We start from the raw sequence: 20,419 nt of genomic DNA, 5'->3' as shown, positions 1-20,419 counted from the left end.
TGTCCAGGATGTTTTGCCTGCTTTTGGTCCTATTTCCTCCAGCTGCACCTCCTTCTGACACCTGCTTTCATCAGCCAGGAAATATACCCATTGCTACTGCAGAATTCCTAATCAGTTTCAGCATCAAATGGCAGAGAAAGGTAACTTTGATTTCCTTATACCAGGGCTTTCTTGTTAACAGTTTCTGGAGGCAGAAGTCTTATAGATGTGACTGATAAAATTTTCCTCTTTCCTTCCAACTATCCTATGCACCTACCTGAAAACAGAAACAGAGAACCTATTAAGAACCTAGGATGTGATTTTCAAAATTTATAATGACTTTCAGTGCAGTACTCCTAAATCCTTGAGGCATTCTTGTAACCTCTGCTCTGAAGCTCTGAAGCTTTAGTTCTGACTGAGAAATCCTTTTCCTGACACAGTTTGCACAATATCCTGCAGCAGCCCCTTATTTAATAAAATGTGTTGCAACAACAGTGTATGCACTAATAACTGCAAGGCTTGATTACTGCAATTCCTTCTTAGCAGACCTTTCATCAGAGCTCTTTGGTCACGTGTAACCAAATCCATGTAGCTACAGGTGGTGCCATCAGAACTAGAGACAGCAAAGATAGAAAAGAGAAAAAAAAAAAAAAGAAAGAAAAAAAGTAAATGAGTAAATGGAGCAGGTTTAGGGTGTCCCCTTTGCCTACCCCACCTCTTCTAGTGGACAAGAGGATGCTCTAGGAATAGTCGCTGCTTGGCTAGCTGTACCAGGGAACAGAAATGATACAACCCTCTCTGTTCAGAAACACTGATGCAGCAGCTTCTGTGCCAGATGAAGAGTAGGCGAAGTATGAGGACTACTCTTTTTTCTGCTTGGGAAATGGAAAACAACAAGGTGTAGGAAAGTGGTGGTGTGGAGAGGGAGAAGCATATCAAAAGGAAGGCAAAGGAACTGCAGGAGATGGTCAAAGGGATTTTTACAGCCTGGAGACCTGAGGCTGGGCCTGAAAAGCGCAGCTGCTCAGATGAGAGAAACTGGAGCTGAAGAGTGATGAAGTGACTTATGTAAAGCAAGAAGCCATTCAAGTGAAACTAAGACAGGGTGCCTGGAGGTTGAGAAGCTGGGATTTGCGAAAAGTGATACAAGAAGTTAATGGAGATGTCTAGGTCCCAGAGGCTCCACGACAGCATCAGGTCAAGGAATAGGAGAGACAGTAAGTTTCCTGATATTCCTAGGTACATACAAGTGTTCAGAAAGATTTTGTGAACTGTCTCTACTAACACAGCTAATAACACTCAGGAGTCATTCCAGAGAACAGATGTGGTGCGCCAACCATCCTCAGACTCCATGTCCCGTCCCCATTACCAATGGTGCAGGGAACAACTGACTGTGACGTCCCGGTCCCAGTGCAGTCACTGGGCATTTGGATTTCTCTCTCCATTTTGTAAACAGAACCAGTACTAATCCCTATTTTCTTAGGAAACATCTGAAGGTGAACTGCAAAGGGTTAAAAAAAATACCATGGGTTTTTTATATCCTATAAGGAGGAAGGGAAACTCCACTGCTGCTATTTAAAAAGAAACTTAATGCTGAACGTTAACTGAACTTGAAAGTCATTAACAAGGCCAACAAACTGTGACAATTTGGATTAAGGGGTCTTTAATAAAGAGCACAATTTTCAGTATCTCTGTAGAACAGACACAGTGGAGTCATTCATCGTGGAGACCAAATCTGAACTGATACGTGTAGGGAAATGGGAGGACTGTTCAACTGCAAACCAGTAATAGAAAAAGGAGAGCAGTTGACCACTAGCAAAAAGGCAGAGGTAATTCTCTACATTACCTGTAGCAGTATAATAAATAATTACACCTGTGAATTATAAAGGTTCCTTAACTACCAGCTGAACAGATACAAGTGTCTAATGTAGAATAGAATTTCCTTTACTGTTCATATGGAGTCGTCCTACCACAAGGACCTAAAATGTTGGAAGCTACTGAAAACCAGTCTTGGTTTCTGTACAGGATGAATTTCTTCCCTCTCGAACTGCCTGAAATGGAGAGCTCTAGTTTCTAGTTTCTCACTCTAGTGAGTGAGAAAATCAGGATGCGAATTAAACAATTTATTTATAAAAAGTTTATCCTGTCTCTGGATACAAATTGGAATAATTCCGTCATTTTGAAAAACCAGTTTTCCCTTATATTCCTTAGCTGAGGACAGAGAGCAGTGTGTTACGCAGCTCTTGTGACTGCGCAGGCCCTACTAATCAAAGACACTGGCCAACAGATTGTAACCTCTGATCTTTGGGTCACGTTTCTTTGGGGCATACTTTATTTGTTTATTTATAAATAGCCCAACCCCTCGAGTTTGGGAGCCACTTGCTCCTCCTGCCTCATATCCCCAGAGAAGGGAAGAGTGGAAAGGCATACATCCTCTAGCAAGGAGAAGAGAAGACCCTGAGAGCTTGCCTTCTCCAGAGGATCCATTTTGCAAGACAGGACAGGTTGATTAACATTGCACTGTCAGCAGCCCGCTTACCTTGGCAATATCGTACATGACAGAGATTTTAAATTCCCAGTCCATGAATGTGCCATCAGGGTAGGAGATTTTATCATTTAAAACATCCTGTGAAGAGAAGAAAAGAGTGGTTATAAACTGCATCAGGGAAAAGGGAGAAGATGAGATATGGGTATCTAAATCACACAGCCTTTCAACCAGCGACTGAATGAGGTAGCCCTTCATTTTTTATAGGGACTACGTGCACTAGAGCAGGAGTTGACTCAGAAAACAGGGAATATGAAATATATTTTAGGTTTGCACAGAGCTAGAAAACTGAGGACTCCAGAAAAGAGGGGTTTGTGTAATTAAAGGTAAATAGTGAATTTGCTTTTCATGCTGAGTCTTTAATAAAGCAAAATAAATGAGACAGAAATGGGCAAGGTGTGCAAAAAGAAGGGAAAGGAATTTCTGTGGCTTGTCCTCGCAGTCCACTTCCTACCAATTTACTCATGGCCTTATAAGTTCAAAGTAGACTATTCCTTTATCTTCAAGTGCCAGTCATTCACAGTTCTTCCAGCCACTATGACTTCTGTTGCTAAAAGTAAACCTCCATGAGTATGTCAGTTTACAAGAAAAGACCTAGAGACAGAGCTGTTGTTTTGCTGCCTTGCTGCAAGTTTGTACCAGAGACCACTGCTGCTGATAAGAGTCTAAGAACTCAGAAGCAGAGACAACGTGTACCTGCAGAAGAGCTGATGCCACCATTACTTCGTGATTAGCACTGAAATAATATTGGTAGTAATAAACCATAGGTCTTTCCATAACTCTTGCCAGGCATCAATTTACCATTTCTTTTTATAAACAGAAATGAAGGGCTGTTGTCCCTTACAGCATGGGATATGCCATATTCCAGCATCATACTGTTTGTCCCTTATTAATATAGAATATATTCTTTTCTCTGTCCTTTCGCAGTCTGGGTGCAGCGTGGGGTCCATGAGGGCATCAGCAGAGAAAACAGATACAGCTTAGAAAATAAAGAAAAACTTATATCCTCCATGCTCCCGATAGGGGACACAATACAAATGCTGGCTGTCGCTGTTGCCTGGGCAGAGCTCTGCCTGTGCTTTTCCTTGCTTGCACCTCACCTCTGCCTGCTGAGAACCATCAAACTGATGGCAGCCACAGCTGCACCTGGGGAAGGCTAGAGAGAAACAATCAAGGGGGAGGGAACCCAGAGTCAGAAACCCGCCGCTACTTGCTCAGTCTGTGGCTGCTGCATGAGGGCCAGAGACAGAAATGGGGATTTTTTTTCTTACTTTGAAATTTCATAATTTGAGGGTGGAAGGAGACCTGCAAAATTATTTACCCGCAGAGAACCTCTTTCGCAGTACTCAATCACCCCAAAGATCATGGCGTCTATCTTCACAGTGCCATAGAACTTGGTCAGGTTGTAATAATCAATCTGTAGGAGCTAGAGCAGAAACACTGCATATTTTTAAAAGGAATCATTGTTAGTACAGAAACACAGGTCAAGGATACTTGTGTGACATGGCTTTTTATCAGGCCCCGATAAGATGTATGAGTTTCCTTTAAACCAGTGTGTACTAAGCCACCAAGTGAAATACTTGAAGACATTAGTCATTCCTGAGCCTTCTGGATTAGGGAGATAAGAGTGGCTGCTGTTGGACACTGACTACAATTTAATTCCAGAGCCCACTCCATTATTGCCTCCCTACTGAAACCTCCCAGTTGACCAGAATAGCCATTATGAGTGACAGAATGGTGTGAATCAGTCAGTAAATGAGCAAGTAATAAAAATTTAATGATGCTGCATGATATTATGGACTTTGTCCATTTGTATAGACAACTGTAGTTTACTTTGATGTATTTTTAGAGCTTATTGAATCCGCAGTATAGCTGTGTTGTGTAAAAAGGAAAACTATTCATTCAAAAAAGATGCAGTACTGCAGCCAAATTCATCTCTCATGTTGGAATAGTCTGTATGCACAAGTCAGCAGAGAGTTACTTATATTTAAAGAGCTGCACTTGGCATTCAATAATAAGATTTAACTACAACATTCTGCTACTAATGAATTAGTATGATATAAGCAAAAAGAGTGCATTGCCTTTTAGCATGAGCTATAAAAGTGTATTTAGCAAGGCCGAATGACAGAGCATGAATTACTTCATTCATCCTCAGCTTCACTGGCATACAGTTCAGGCTCTGAACTGGTGATGAGATCACACACACAACGAGAAAGTTCATCAAGCAATATCCTTTCAGGAACTCATTACCCGTCCACCTCACAAACATCCACAAGCATATGGCTGTTGGAGTTGACAGTGGAAAGCAATGACTTCACTCATAGTGCAGCGTCCAGTTGCTACATGCAACAGTTACCTTGTTCAGTTCTATTTTTTGCTTCTCTGAGAAATTACCATCGCTGTTTTTGAAATCCTTTAGGATCACCACCTGGAGAAAAAATAAGTCGGGGGAAAAATCGTAGGTTTAATACAACAGCAATTCATCCTTCTTTTCCAAGAAACATCCATACAACAAAATACTACAGAAACATCCACCTACAGCTTTGTTATTGGAGTTTCAGTTAACTAACTAATAAGTACCGGAGTTATATTTCCTTCAAAAGATTTGCCAGGTAGGTAAGAACTCTTTAGAATTGTCAATGATGCACATGTTAACTCAACATGAATATATCTCAGTCAGGCCGATATCTCTATGGAATGTACAAGAATTGCCATGTAAATGGCCTGTCCTCCATTAATCCGTTAATCTCCTTGGTACCAAAATGTATCCGATTCATAGTCCCCCTGTTTCTGCTTCTGCACTTCTGGACTAGGCTAGGAGTTCATGGAGTCTAATATGTTGCCTCCCGTCAGGAAGCAAAACGCAAAGCACTGATAGGGAATAAATGGCTTATTTCTTCCATAAGGTCAAGCCATTTTGCAAGGTCAGGAGAGGTGGAGTTATCTCTGGAGAGGAATGACCTCCTCCCAGAAAGAGCCCTCCTAAGCCCAGCAAGGGAGCGTGGACACTGCAGTCAGGTTACCTTCTTGTCATATTTGCCTTGGCGCAGTCTTTGGGTGGAGTCACGTCTCTTATCTTCATCAATCTGAGGACAAAGAAGAATAATTAACTTGCAATTATCACCTACCCGCCACTTGGCAGGTCCAGAGAGCTAAGTAATGCCAGTGTGTGCCACACAGAGAAGCATAAGCCTCTCTCTCCAGGGAGTGCCACTACATGCCACAGAAAGTGTGGTACATCCATGCCTCTCCCACGGCTGCCGGGCCCTCCACCTGCTGCTTTCATGCTCTTGGGCGTTACAGAGCCATAACAAAGCACAGGGAAACAATTTGTAACAGTGGTGGTGTGGAAGAGACTGGAAATCAATACCCAGCACATTCATCCATCACAAAATGAGCTTTACTGTTGGGAAACAGATACATTCTATTAGAGCGCGATAGATGTGGAATAATCTCTTTTTTCTTCAATATAGCAAGCGAGGGTTAAAAAAAAAAATTAATAGATCCTAGTTCTACCAGAGCCATAGCCTGCAATGTAGTCAGAGCATGCCAAAACGCCAGTATCGATAGTCTTTAGAAAGCAGAATCCAAGATCCAGCTTCAGGCATTGTGCGTCTCTTACCTTCAAACTAACATGACTTGTCTCACTGGTCTCCAGAGGCAAGATTTCCTCCGGCGGTATATGGGACCATTTCTTCCTCCGACGCTCATTATCTCTCCTGTACTTCCTGCAAAACGAGTGAACTCATTCAGAATATCCTCCCAGTGAACCGAAACACACAACAGGATTAGGACAGGGAAGCTTCCAGTGTTGGGATGACACAAGGATGGAGTGTTGAGTGGGCAAGGCTTGAGCACAAGCCCTGTGGCTCTTGTACAGTTTTCCAGTTTGGGGCTACTCTAATTCCTCTAGCTTTGGGAAAGCCTAAATGCTCATTCAATTCCAGAGATGTGGCAGAAGAACAGAACAGATTTAGCAGAACAACTGCTAGGCAATTGCCAGAGTCTCAAGGGAGGTCAGAACAATTTAAAGCACAAAGGACTGTCTGGATTTTATATAGTCTTCTCCTCTTTGTTATTGAATGTACTCTGAAGGAAGGTCCCACAATCAAGTGCAAGCCAAAGGAAGTCCTGGCATCAATGCTGGGTGGTAAGAACTGGTGTGAATACAATGCCAGGACAGGAAGTAACAACAGTGTTGAGATGAGATGCCTTTTTGTGTGTGTCCCTCATATTCTGCACATTTTGTAAAAATGAGGGAAGAGCCATTGGAACAGGGAGGAACAGGGAGAAGGAAACTACTGTCTCCCAGGGAGACTTCTACTTCTCCCTTGATTATTAACCTGACATAACAACGCCATGGATGCAAATCCTACTTGGCATATACTAAAGAGTTCACACTGAGGGCAGCCACCCAGGTATGTAAGGTAAGATAATGAATGGCTCTTCAAGGAGAGATCAAAGGCATTGCCCTAGGAGGAAAACTGTTCAAGCACAAACAGAGAACCAAAGGGGTTGGTACCTTAGAATCAACAAAGAGATGATCAGAACCAGAATCACAATTCCTGTGAGTGTGAAGACAGCAATGGTCAAGACGTGTGGGCCTGCAGAAAAGAAAAATTGAAAAATAAACAACTTGACAGAGGACACTGAGAAACAATATTATATTTAAGAAATTACCCTCACCCACGCATGTGCAAGTCACAGTTGCTGAGCAGGGATATTCTTTGGTCACATCCAAATTGAGAGGCTTTGGTAAAGTCCAGCACTGCCTAGAGATAACAAGTGCCTGCCTCTCGCTGCGGGATGAAGCACGACCCAAAGCAGTGCAGTCTTACCTCCCCACCTGAGGCATGGGCGCTCTGTAGGGACACCCAGGTGGGAGATGAATTTAACAGCACTAAATCTCACATCAGCTCAGCAGGAGAGTTTTCAGGTGTCCTCCTCTTTAAAAACAGTTTAGGATAGTCCAGGAATAAACCTGACTTTTCTTAGTAACCACATTTTAGAAAATGAAGCAGACAAATTTCTCCTTTCAGTGACTTCTTAAGAGTCGATGGTGGAGGCAAACCTTAGGTACAAATCTCCATGGGATAGGGATGTAGATGGGGAAAGCAGTTGACCATTTGTAATCAGAGTCACTGGCAGGCAGGAAACATTGTTTGCCCCCAGTAAACTCAGGGCTTAATGCAAAATTGGCTCTTCATTGACTTCTTTGGAATAGGCTTTCTCTGAACTGGGGAACAAAGGTTTGGTCCCTATGGCTTTTATCATTAAACCCAATACTCAGTGATGACTTTCTGATTCAAGGTTTATAACATATGTATTTTCCTTTCCAGTCCTGCTGGGTACCCTCCCAGTGAGAAGGACACACCTCTTCGACAGTGAATTTTCCACAACTACCCATACCTATGTCACTCAGAATCTTTACTGATATAAGTTGCTTCAGGATAGGATACACCTGAAGATCACAGCTTCCACTCAGAATTTCAGCTGATACAGAGTACAGCCACTTATGGATTTGAAAGGCATTTCTCAAAGAACTTGTTATTCTGGAAGAGGTCAAAATGAAAATCATGGTACAGCTTTTAACATACACAAACTTTTTAACATGTTGCACCTGGGTTCTCCCCTTATTGGCCCAATTGTTTAAAGTGATGCTGTAGTTGTAGACAGAGCTTTGGAGACTCTGAACTCATTTCTGAACATGTCTGCAGACACTGTGTTGGGATGACAAGTGGTACTGAGCGGACTCTACTTTTCAATATGAAATTCATATGCTATAGAGGGAAATTAATCTGGTGCAGCACAAACCTGCCAGATTAGTGTCCTCGGAAGCTGCCAGGTGCCAAACAATTTGAAAGTCAGGCTGCTCAGGCATCTGAGGACTTAGACACAAAATCACAGAGCACACAAAGGTCCTACTCCTGAGCAGACACGCAGAACTGTTGAGGCTGGGAAGTGATTATTTAAGGTTGTCATTTTGATTGTCTTAATGTCGAAAAGCGAACTGATACCTGTCTTGGGTCAGTTCTTGAAACTCAGGGGTACTGGGAAAGAAAGTTGTGGCCACCAACTTCCTTTGAAGAGCAGCAGGCCATTAGTGCAGAGCTTCGTGTGGTGGCCACGCGTCTAGAGCGTACCTGCTCTACTGAGCAAGTGTCTCAGGCAAAGAAGGCAGAGGAGAATCTAGTTTCGCAGATTGCCATGTTGGTTCTGGATAGTAAAATAGCTGCGCTACTCAACCTTCCTGAGGCTAATGCACTTCTGCATGTGCCCAGAAAAAGAAAGAAAGGCACGCAGGAAAACAATAAAGTGTAAAAATGAATAAACAAATACAAAGCAGCAATAGACACACTAGCTGCCTCCAGAATCAAACACCAGCTGGGCAGGGATTTTGAACATGCCAATGTAAGTGTCTGCATCTGACATAGAATTGAGTTTAGGAACTCTGGATCTTGGACCCAGCTTTCTGGCTTTTATTTTTACTCTGTGTAGCACATCTCCTCATCTTCTTTCTGTGTGCTCATCTCAGCATCAGTTTCAGGGCCTCCTAGTAACTTACTATTCATCTGCTCTCCGTTGAAAACTGTTAGTACTAGGCTTCCCTCCACCAAGGAAGGACATTAAGTTACCGCTATAAAACGACATATACATGAGAATGTGCAAAGCCATTTCCTACGAATTCTGTAAAACTTGAGCTTTGTGAATAGTGGCTTGCAGCTTAACAATCAGCTGACTGAAGTTGCCCAGGGAAGTGCTGTGGGTCCGCAACTTCCCGTTCCTGAGGCTCTGCTACCACCTCCTGGATCTTGGTATCATAACACACAAAGGGAGAGTGCATCACAAATTAATTGTCTTCAGCTCTTCTGGAACCAGAAGCGTTTGTGTATTGAAGGCTGACCTTATCCGTGTTTAGAGTGAGGGTTCAAACTTTCTGAATAATGGAAAAATGTGGATGAAGCCCCTTTTTTTAAGGAATGCCAGGAGGAAAGAGGATAGCAGAACTGGGTTGACTGTTCTCAATTACAGCTTAGGAAGGATCAGGGCTCTGGTTGTTGCGTTTGTTCACCTCCTGGAGGAAAAAACGTATTTTTGGTTGGAAAGTTTTGACTGGCTTTGTCTGTATTACTTAATTACTTAAATTTTTATTATAATTATAATTAAATTATTACAAATTACTTAAACTTTGGCAGTAAAAAGTTGCCATTTGTGGGAATATATTTTTTTACAATCACACTGAAGGAGGGCTTATTTTTTAAAAAATGTGAAAACAAATAATCAAGTGCCTGTGGGAGGTGGTTTTAGCTTGGCCACAAAGTCAGGCCTTCGTTAAACATTGAATGTTAAGTTACTAGTTTGTAGCCACTGGCTTTCTGCAATTCCCAAACATTTTTCTTTTGGCCTTGTACAGCAGCTTCAAACAAGGATGTATTCAGGGGAATCTTTAGAAGATTCAGAGATCATCTGACAACACAACGTGCTGTGGAGACCAAGGGATGAATGAGAATAGGACTGGAGCAACACTGAGAAGGCTGGGACCAAGCAGCAAGCCCTAATTTGAAGCCATCTGATTTACTTTACTGAGGAATAAAAGTGTTTGAATTCATCCACCACCTTACTGTGAATGAACTTTTAGTTATCAGAATGTCTTTGTTCCTCCAGTTATTGGTTTGCATTGTAATATTCCCTAGAGGAGGTAAGCAGTACGGAAAACTAATGGAGGCCTTTAGCAGAGACCGTTAACAGCAGCACCTTTGGACACTCACAGATGAGAATGACTCAGGTGAAAACTAACCCACTGTTCACTAACCCCTGCAACCATCGCCACTGCAATAATTTTTATCCTGCATATCATACCCTGAAGAATACACCTTTCCATTGCCACTCACCATGTGGCGGCAGCCTACCTGGGGAAACAATCCCATTCTGCTCAGGCTGGCAAGGCTGTACTCTGCTATGCTGAATTACAAGGGGATTCAACTGTTCTACCCAGGAGTCACCAAAACCTCAAAATAAAAGGTGGTGGTGATTTCTGGGATTTCAGATTTAAAGTTTGAGTGGAGCTAGAGTAATAACCTAGTTTCCCATTGTCTTTCTGCAAGGAGCCAGCTCATCTAAGAGACCCCTCCAGAGAAGCACCCTGAACCTGCACAGTGCTGTGTCCTCTCCCCAGCTCCTTGCAACAAGGATAAAGGGGCAAGCAGAAGCCTCCATGCTGCATCAGCAATACAAAAATACAGAGTCAGATAACTTATCATAACCTTAACTCTGCTGCCTTTCCTGAACAGCCTCTCAAACAATTCACACCACCACCATCTTCTAGTGAAGGTTTTATGTTTGGGAGCTAGCTATCTCTTCCGAAACATGCCATGGTATTCCCCACAATCATTGGCACCGTATGGAGGCTATGAAAGACTTAGTAACACCTAAACAGAAATGCAGGTTTAGAATTGGGCTGGATGCAGAGAACATGAGGGGCTGGGGCGGGGGAAGGAAAGATGCTGTTCTGCTCCCAGCTCCTGGCATCGCTGGCTGGGGACAGTGTGAAGGTAATGTGCTGGATTGCACAGCAGGTAGATTTTTAGGACTGTGCGACTTATCTTCGAGGAAGAGGTAGGTTTAATGGGTGTCTCACCAGTGCCTGGAATATCACTGGGCAGCTTGTGGTTCTTCCAGATAAAATCTGGACTGGAAGTCATCACGTGCGTCTTGTTATTGTGAGTGTTGAAATGCAGAAGAGTTCCAAACTATGGGTGTAGAAGGGAAGAAATGCAGTCAGCAGCTGTCCTCTCCCTCTTTTGTCCCTTGCTTCAAACTACCCTGAATAAATGTATTGCCCAAACTCAAAGTAATTCTTGCTCTTTCTGCTACAGTGGTGCATGCCTCGGCTTAGCCATATGTTTGGCTGCCATATTCTTCCTCATTCCTCCCCTCTCTCTGAAAAGAAATGTATCAGTCCCACAAAATACCAGCTGCACTTCATTTACTGAATCACCAGATGACATCGATCTTGTCAGTCTCCAGCACGCCTCTCATGACCCTCTCCTGGCACGCACAACATGCCTTGGCATGCCACCACTTCTGCTGTAGTTATTTTCATCATTCTTATGCAATAGTACAGGGTATTTTGTTTCTCCCTTCACACATAAGATTGAACAGTTGCTCCCTGGACATACGTACATGATTTTCAGTCTGTGACGTGTACAGCAGGGACAAAGTGGAATCAATGTCTCCAAATTCATCTAGAGTCACAGGACCCAGTACGCCTGTGGACACAAGGGATTAGTCAGAGGGCTTGCCATCTCAGAAACACAAATACCTGTCAGAAAGGATGGGATAAATAAAAGGATTTCTGATGCTCAGGATATTTTTCTTCTTCATGTACACACTAGAAAACACATCAGGTTGGTGTGGTGCTACTTCTCCCTTAATGGCACACTACATTTTCTCTACAAAATCCAATAAAAGGTGTTGAACTGACTGCACTGAAGAGGAAAGTCTCCCTCTAGCTATAGAAAAATATATTTGTCAGGTTTCTTCAGCATACCAAGAATGTCAGAGTAACCTCCCTTGAAGGGACCATTTTAGAGGTGAGAAAGGAAATTGCCTGTTTCCACCTGCAGTTTGAATCTATCAGCAAGAAGGGAAATACAGGGATACTTCATTCCTCTTGCTCTTTTGAGAGCTACCTGTTTAGCTCTAATAATATTATTTTAACTAATTAACATCTTTTTCCCTTTAACCTCCTGCCTCTTTATGTCAGCAAATGTGCAGATTGAGAAATTGCCTATGTAGCACATTCCAAGGATTTTAAGGTGGAACTTCCTAAGTCCCTCAGCATGGCTTGACTTTGCTCTCATGAAGCCAGTCATTTCAACAAGAGCACAAGCTTAGCCAATACCCACCACTCCTAAAAGTCTCACCTTCACTTTTTCCCTTTTCTCAGGAGGGTCTTTTTGATCAGCTTCAGATTGCTCTCTTGCTGCCATTGCTGATGACTTATTTTATTTTTCCTAAAGTTCAGCATCATCATTATTTTAGTTCAGGAACTACCTTCTCCCTTTTCACCGCAAAAACTGATGCTTAGTTTTTCATGGCCCACCTTCTTAATATCAAAATAATTATGATATGAACTCCCTACTCTACCAGCCTCCAGCACAAGAAAGAATGACGGTGGTTCAAGACCTTTCACTTTTAGGATTATTTTTTTAAACGAAACCTAGAACTAATGTGGAGCATTACAGTGCAAGATTTATTTTGGATAACTAAGGAAGTTTGTGCAACTTACCTTTCAAATTTAGAGTAAAACTGAAGAGATGAGTTTACTCATATTCTGTCTCCGGGAGGAATTAGTAAACTCCATTTTGCTAGGTTTGGGATACCATGGTTAAAGCAAAAATAAACCCAAAACCTCTTAGGCCATATTAGGAAAATCTGGGAAACTTCCACACACATGTTTGCTGAAGGCAGGTAAGACATAAACACAAAGCTTTGAGTCGTCATTTTGGTTGGGACAGATCTCTGATGTGAAATGACAGCTGGGACTTTGCCCTTAGAGAGGTAGTGTTGTCACTTCTTTGTGTCAGTCTGGCCTCTGTCTTTTCCTAATGATTGAATTCTGTGATTTTAAGCCTGTGGCCTACCAAAGCCCACTGATGCTAGACAATCTGTGAGAAGAACAAGAAAGTTGGCTAATAAGAGCCAACCCATTGCCAGCTGGCTTACAGTCACGCTGCAGGCACCCAGGCCTACACTGGCTTTGTAAACTGGGAAAAGGTTGAAACTACTTCATTAAAGGTTAGCTAAGTGGGCTTCGGAGTCATTTTGAACATCAACCATATTTCATAAGAACTGGCCTGAAGTCAAGGCTAGACATTTAGAGGAAATCTTCAAAATGCCGCTGTCGCAAATTAACAACCTGAATGCCAGGTTGCCGCTGAAGGAAGAGTGGAGTCTGAAACCCACCTATATGCTTCACTCTTCCAGCTCCTTTCTCATTCTCCAAATAGTCTCCCTATAGGGAGTTCAGCTCTTTATCAAAAGAATGACAACAGCTTCAGGTCCTTGTCCCTGTCCTCCACCTCTGCTGGCTGGGAAGCTCTGAATCTCCTCCAGCAATTTTCTTTAAATATGTTTTGTACTTCAAAGCAGCAGGAAAAACGCAACAGCCCAGAAAGAAGTCTGGTCCTCAGACAGTCTGTGGTAATTGCAATGTTTCAAACCATCACCATTTTGACTTTCTACCTCCTCTGTGTTGCATGCACTGAGATGATTCTGCACAACTGCTATGTAGTGCTTCTGCTAATAGTGAAGATAACACCCTCAGGAAAAATGATAGAAAAAGAAAAAAGAGTGTGAATAAAACTCATTGAAGGGCTTGGACTTGTTTAGTGTAGAAGAGACTTGTCCTAAGAATGCTTAAAAACAAACTTCTTTCCCCTCATGAATTTAGTGAACCCTACACAGGACTGTACTTCTTTTACCTTCAAAAGTGATACTTCGGAATTCATTGATGAAACTGGGACGTGACACTGGGCTCTGGGAGGAGAGACATTTCTTCAGAATATGTCCAAATAGCAAGACTGCATTAAAATAGCCAACAAAAAAGTCATCTTCCATCTAGAACAGGAGAAAAAGAAATATGGGAATTTGAGAGTTCATGATTCTGCCTTAAAGCTACAGTATCTTTGATGGTGTCCATTTGTCAAAAATTCCAGCATGGAGACCAGAATCTGTTGAACACAGAGTTGAGTAGATGAGAAATGCCACATCAACATATTGGAAAAATAAAGGTAAACAAAATATATTTTTGTATATATGAAGGCAGGAACGTGTTGAAAACTTCCAAGAGGCCAGTGTAAAGCTCTGTCATGCTGATCCTGGCACAAAGGATTCAAGAAATCCTACATTGTATGTTCTGGGCAGGTCTGCTCAGCGGGATCCAAAGCCCCTGCCTTTGGATTAGACTTTCTGCGCAGATAATCCAGTGTGGTGCCAGCAAGTCTGGGCTTCCAGATGGCCACAGCTCAGGGGCAAGGAGCTACGCCAGAATTTCCAGCAGCCTTTCATAGAGCTGGCACCCAAAAAGCATTGAGCCCAGGCTGGGCCCTGTAAATCCAGCCAGAAGCTTCAGGCTGCCGGCTGGAGAGCTGAAGCTCAAAGGCACAAGTCCTGGGAGGAACTCTGCATGTAGAGTCTGGTTCCTGGGCAGATGGCAGGAGTATCAGTTTCACTAAGCAGATACAGGGTTTGCATAGTTTCTGCTTTTCAGGAAATTAAAAAAATACACATTTCCTACAGAAAAAAAAAAAAAAAAGTTCCTGCTTTTGAAGTTTAACTGGAAAGCCCCTGGACTGAAACAGCAATGGTTGCCACTGCTTATACACACCTGCACACAAAAATCAGTCAACAATTATTAGTTCTGAACTTTCCATGCTCACATCTCGACTACACCTATAGATCTTCCTTCAGTGATGCCTTACAGCTACATATAAAATCGTCAGTCACTGAGAAGTGGAGTCAGAAGGCTATGTATCTATAAGTCTCCCTCATGCCCCATGAACATGACACCTGCAGACCAAATTAAAAGCTTGAGTTGAATTTCACAAAGCAGGAATATGAGAGTCTGGGTGTTTGCTTTATGATTTTATATTTTTGCATAATCACAGCAGGACAAAATATCATCCTGCGATAACGTAAGAAAATATCAGGATAGAAGCATGATGGGGGATGATTACAGCTGTGGTTTTAGTTTTCATTTCCTAGTGCGTGAACATGAACAAACTGAATGCAATAATCAGATATAAAATAGTGTGGTTACCAGGACAGCATCCTCAGGCGTTACAGCATTCGAGCTGTAATTGCGTGAAGCTGGTGGCAGAGTCAGGACAAGTACATTCCGCATGTGGTGGGCTGAGCCGTTGTTCCTGAAGTACGTGTTACTGCAAAGCAAAGCACAAGAACCCCACGGACAATCAGCAACAGGGACAGCGGTAACCGTGACAGAATCACTCTCCTCGGCAGCACTGTTATTTAACAGGTTAAAACAGTAGTTCTAAATATAAAATTTCATCAGGGACAAAACTCCTTACGTTGTTCATTCCCTGATGCCAGCTTCCGTGCTTAACTACATTACAAGGTAATATCAAACAGATCTCGCAATCTGAAACTCAAAGGTTGCAGTTAATTATTGTTATTATTGTAACTTTGGTTTCTGTTCTGTTTATTTCCTCTTCTTTCAAGCAGGAGTTTATATTTATTAAAACTAAGTCTCTTCTTGGAATCCACAGTACTGCAATCTGTGGTTTCTTCATGTTATTGTGCATGTTTCTGACCTCTTCTGCACTCTTTTGTATGTTCGCATGTCCTCTAATTTTGGTATTTCCTGCTAGAATTGAGCATGACAGGATTTGTAATAAAAGCATTTAACAGGATGGCATGAAACAATCGGAGAGGTGCAGAGAGCGGCTTACTGATTTGTTTAATTCATTGAGCTAGGAAAATGAGAGGAAACTAGTGAACTTGAAAACTATGCTAAAACAAGCAGAAAAGGTGGTAGCTTTCAGGTATCTTTGGTTTCATGACCCTCACAGGACATCTGGAAGTGCTTCGCAGACTGGCAGCCACAGGATTCAAATGTTACAGAGGAATTTAGCAATAGATACTAGTGTTAAATGGCAGCATCTGCCACTGCTATAGCTAGATTGATTAAAAGAAATATTGTATGAGCCTTCTCTCATTATTCATGTTTGATAGTCCTTTTATTTTTTCAGTCAGTACTGTATTAAGAATTTTTGGAGACCACAGCCTCCACTCCATGGCCATCAGATGGGATCCTGACACCAGAACCCTGTCTCTGCCTTTCCCCGAACCTTCTGACTTTTACATTGCAATTTTCACCCTGAAGAATTTCAAAGTGCTTTTGATTCAGGCTTGGACTGAACTAGCCAGGTGAAAAGGAAATTTCATTAGACTTCACCAGACTGGATAATCCTACAGCATCCCACCTCCCCTGAGGGAGGCTTAAACACTGTGTTTGTGTCCTGGCTGCCGGAGGGCTCAGACCTGAGCGAAATTTAAATCCATCACTCTGTCTGAGGGACTCTGTCTGACTTGTCCACGTAGGAGAAGCATGGCACCTTGCCTACTGTCTTCTTCTACAGCTGGAGTTCTGATCTAACACATGTGTCTGTATTTCGTTCCTGTTTTAAGAAGGAGAACATGATTTGAGATACTCAGCAAAATCAGGGGTATGTAGCAAATTTAAGGAGGGCAGCATATAAAATGGGCTGAGGCAGCTGGGTCTACCAGAAGGATGTCACAGCAGAGAAGCCCCTACTTGTCCTCACCTATTGTGAGGCAACAATTACACACGCAACACCAGTAAGTAGAAGCACTCACATACGTAGTCCCCATTGTGCATTTGCAAAGAAACAGGAACTGTGGCCAGTCGCCTCAAGAAAAGCAACTGGGGATTCCTAGTGCCTGGATAAAGTGTTGAAAAGTCTAAAGCTTTTAGAGGCACTTCTGAGAAATATATGTGGTGAACTTGAAAGTGTACAGGACAGAGAAGATCCTGTTAGAACCTGAGCCATACGTTCCAGTTTGGACCTAAAGGTTAAATAACTGAAATCATTAATCCAAAGTGCCTCAGCCCTACCCTGTCAAGGTCAGCCTTGGACATGAGGGCTGAGAAGTCCCACAGGCCCTGGAAGTTCATGGATTCTTTTGCTACATCAACAGTGAAATAAGGTCAAGACACGGGCAGGTACATTTGCCTTGTGATGGTCCATACCATTAAGCTGCCAGCACAGTCCCAGGCATGGTTTTGGTCTGGGCCAACTAGCTTTGTCCCAGGCTGTGACTTGGCTACGGTGACTGGAGCCATTCCAAAAAGGCAGTTTGAGCGTTTACACTTACACTTAGCCATACGGACATGAGCTGTGCTGTGTCACTTAGGCTTAGGACCAGAGATCAGCTCTCAGCCCTTGTATACAGACAAAGCTTTTGAGGCTGCCATTGATCAGGCCAGTTTATATCAGTCCTCATCTATAAAGATTTTGTAATTAGTAATATAAAGATGAAATCAAACAACAGAAAACTTAGCTTGTATTCTAAGAAACGTCTCCGAAAAGTTAGATTTATGTAGTTATGCAGATGTTGAAGAGATGGTTATAAAGTGGAAGAGTTATGAAGTGGAAGAGACAGTTGTACCACTCTTAAATCATTTAAAAATTGAATAAATGGAGCCTAGAAAAATATACTGTAAGCCACATTTACATGATTCTCTGGTTGGGCAGAGTATATGAAAACTGTACAATATCTCATATGAACAGCTCGTGACCATTCTGACTTTGGACTCTGTGGTTCTCTCATGGCTTCCTCCACTGAGAAGTCCACAGGATGACATTAACCCTGCCTGCTCTGTCACTGCCTTAGAAAAATGTTACGTGAACTAAAGGGGATGATGTAGAGGATGTGCCATGAATCAAACACTATGCAGCTTAGATAAATGGCAAAACATGAGGAAAGACAGCAACGGAAAACATTTTGTGACAGAGCATTTCTTCAACAAAACAGTTCCACTCAGACTATTTCCATTGTCTCCGTCCTTCAGCAAACTGCAGAGAAAAGAGGAAAAGCAAAGGTAATACTTTACTTGAAGAGATCTATCAGGATGATAACAATGTCCTTCTCCACTTCCTCCGTCCCTAGGTCTTTCCTGAGGTCAGCTGGAGAGCCACACATGACGATCACTACAGATTGGGCAAAAATGGAGACAGATTGGTGAAAGGTGCAGAGAAGAAGAGGACATTTGCCGACTCCCCTGTGCTTGAGTAGATGGCAGTAGAGCAATGCTGGGCCAAGGCATATCACCTGTGCTCTGCTGGGACCCAGGCGCAGAGCTACAGCCTCCCTGCAGTAAGACCGGCATATTTGAGGGAAAGTGGTAAAAGGTGCCTCAACGCCTGCACCATTTTCCATCTGATTGCACCAGAGCACTACCATTATCTCTCTCAAATAAGTATTAGCAGTTCTGATGCCATAACGGCTACTGAATATGAACATTTCTAAGTTAAATGGCATTCAAGTAATAGTTTCACTGGCTTACTTATTACTGTCACCCTCACTTGGCCTGCTGGTGCCAGGTGCTTAGTCTTAGGAGAAGATGAGGCATTTACTCATGCATTTTTCTAGTTTAGATGGAACGCTTCCAGAAGAAGTGCCCCTTGATGGCACAAACGAGGCCCATATATGTACTAGGGCTGCAAATACAGGAATGGTAGAGAGCTGAGTATTGTAGTATCCAAGGCCCTTCTTGGGAGTTGTGATTCCTGGATTTCTGAATCTTTCACAAAATGCCTAGATGGGATAATTCACCCCAAAAGCTCTCTGGAACCAGGATGTTCCCCCATAGTTTATGGGGATGGAAAAAGGAACTTTGTGCCATTTTACGTTTGCATCCATATGAAATGGTATGTCTGCGTTTCTCCACCATTTCTGTGGAAAGACTGTCCCTAAAACGTAACTAAGGGGTAGGTCTGATTTCCTGGAAAAAGCAACTTACCTGCAGGGGAGAGTGCACCCTCAGCCCCCCCTTACCATTGCTTTTCCGACTTGGATTTTTCACAGTTTTTTTAAGCTGCTCCGGAGTCCTTAAAATCTCCTTGAACTTAAGTGTTTCGGAAAAGTGTGTGATTCCAGCCTCTAGCGCATTCATGTACCTGACACAAGGGAGCACAGATATTGTCAGAAAATTGCTATCTCCTCACATTCTCCTAATTAAGCCCAAATGTGAGGTAGGCTGTTTACGGCACACGAGAGTGTTTGTAAGGCGGTACGGAACATTTTTTTCTGCAGCAATAGAAGAGAGAAAATCAATGCAGGGGATGAAAGACTTAGAAGTGTTTGGAAAGTCACCCAGAGGTATTTGAGCCTGGTTGTACAAAGGGTGGGTTTGGAGAATACAATGAAGTAATAAGACATTAACAATTAAGAAAAGAAATGAGGGATCTGGGGAAATTACAGTGAGATTAACTGAGAGGCAGAGCCAGGAAGCTCTGCTGTTTTAAGACATCAGTGGTAATCTTAGAAGACACGTGAAGGTTCAGAGGAGTAAATGGGAGCTGCAGAAAGAACTGACACAAAAAACACACATGTACCTGTCTGTGAGAGAAGCGAAGGAAGGAAAGTAACAACAAAAAACTCCTATATGAATCAGTTAAAACTTGAAGGGTAAAAATGAGTACAGCAAAAAAAACCCTAAAAAAGTGAGTAAAAGCTAGATAAAAGATTAAGCAAAACCAGGCAACTCCTAAATCCTATTCTTGCCTCAACATGTTGTATCTGAGGAGAGACATTCTGTTTGAAATAAAGTGAATGCAGAGGGAAAACCAAAAGAAAACTCTTTGTTTTCAAACTGTTTAACTTTTGGTCTAGCAACACTGAGATCCCAGTCCTATAAACTACTAAATATCTTTTGCTTCCCATTTTTTTTCAGGAACACAATCATTAACCATGTATTTACAGGAACATATGCATAGTTGAGACATAACCTGATTTTGCTGTCACTGTGGGTATTCACTTATTTTTATGCATATATAGGAAAAACAATTATCCCATGCAGTATAACTTGTGCTTTAGCAAAAGCGGATTTTTTAAATTGGACAGTTCAAAAACCTTCAAGCTGACAGTTTCTATTAAAGCAGAATGAGACCCTTTTTTGCAACTACAGTAGGATGAAAAATGGGCAGAGATACAAAATTAATTTTAATTTTTTTTGTTAATTCAACAATAAAGAAAAAGAGCTTGAACAATTCTGAAGTCATAAAGAAGGCCCTGAACAGAAGTATTAATAAAGACAAAATGAGAAACATTTGAGAAATAACTTAC

At 42.3% G+C, this 20,419-nt stretch overlaps 1 protein-coding gene across 1 annotated transcript in view; it reads right to left on the bottom strand.

Annotated features, from left to right (window-relative positions):
* Positions 1–20,419, bottom strand: part of GUCY2C (guanylate cyclase 2C) — a 42,706-nt gene that overhangs the window by 16,653 nt on the left and 5,634 nt on the right. Inside the window, exons 5-16 of the mRNA XM_063323835.1 lie at positions 19,130–19,251; positions 18,186–18,282; positions 15,354–15,468; positions 14,011–14,146; positions 11,708–11,793; positions 11,163–11,274; positions 7,047–7,128; positions 6,147–6,252; positions 5,548–5,610; positions 4,881–4,952; positions 3,846–3,950; positions 2,519–2,605 (exon numbers count right to left, since the gene is read on the bottom strand). Coding sequence (XP_063179905.1) covers positions 2,519–2,605; positions 3,846–3,950; positions 4,881–4,952; positions 5,548–5,610; positions 6,147–6,252; positions 7,047–7,128; positions 11,163–11,274; positions 11,708–11,793; positions 14,011–14,146; positions 15,354–15,468; positions 18,186–18,282; positions 19,130–19,251 — 1,183 coding nt within the window. The remainder of the gene's footprint in view (positions 1–2,518; positions 2,606–3,845; positions 3,951–4,880; positions 4,953–5,547; positions 5,611–6,146; positions 6,253–7,046; positions 7,129–11,162; positions 11,275–11,707; positions 11,794–14,010; positions 14,147–15,353; positions 15,469–18,185; positions 18,283–19,129; positions 19,252–20,419) is intronic.

This window comes from Chroicocephalus ridibundus, chromosome 1, assembly GCF_963924245.1.
Source record: "Chroicocephalus ridibundus chromosome 1, bChrRid1.1, whole genome shotgun sequence".
Taxonomy (NCBI): domain Eukaryota; kingdom Metazoa; phylum Chordata; class Aves; order Charadriiformes; family Laridae; genus Chroicocephalus; species Chroicocephalus ridibundus.
The sequence above is the reverse complement of the archived record's forward strand: the minus strand, read 5'-3'. Positions and strand labels throughout refer to the sequence as shown.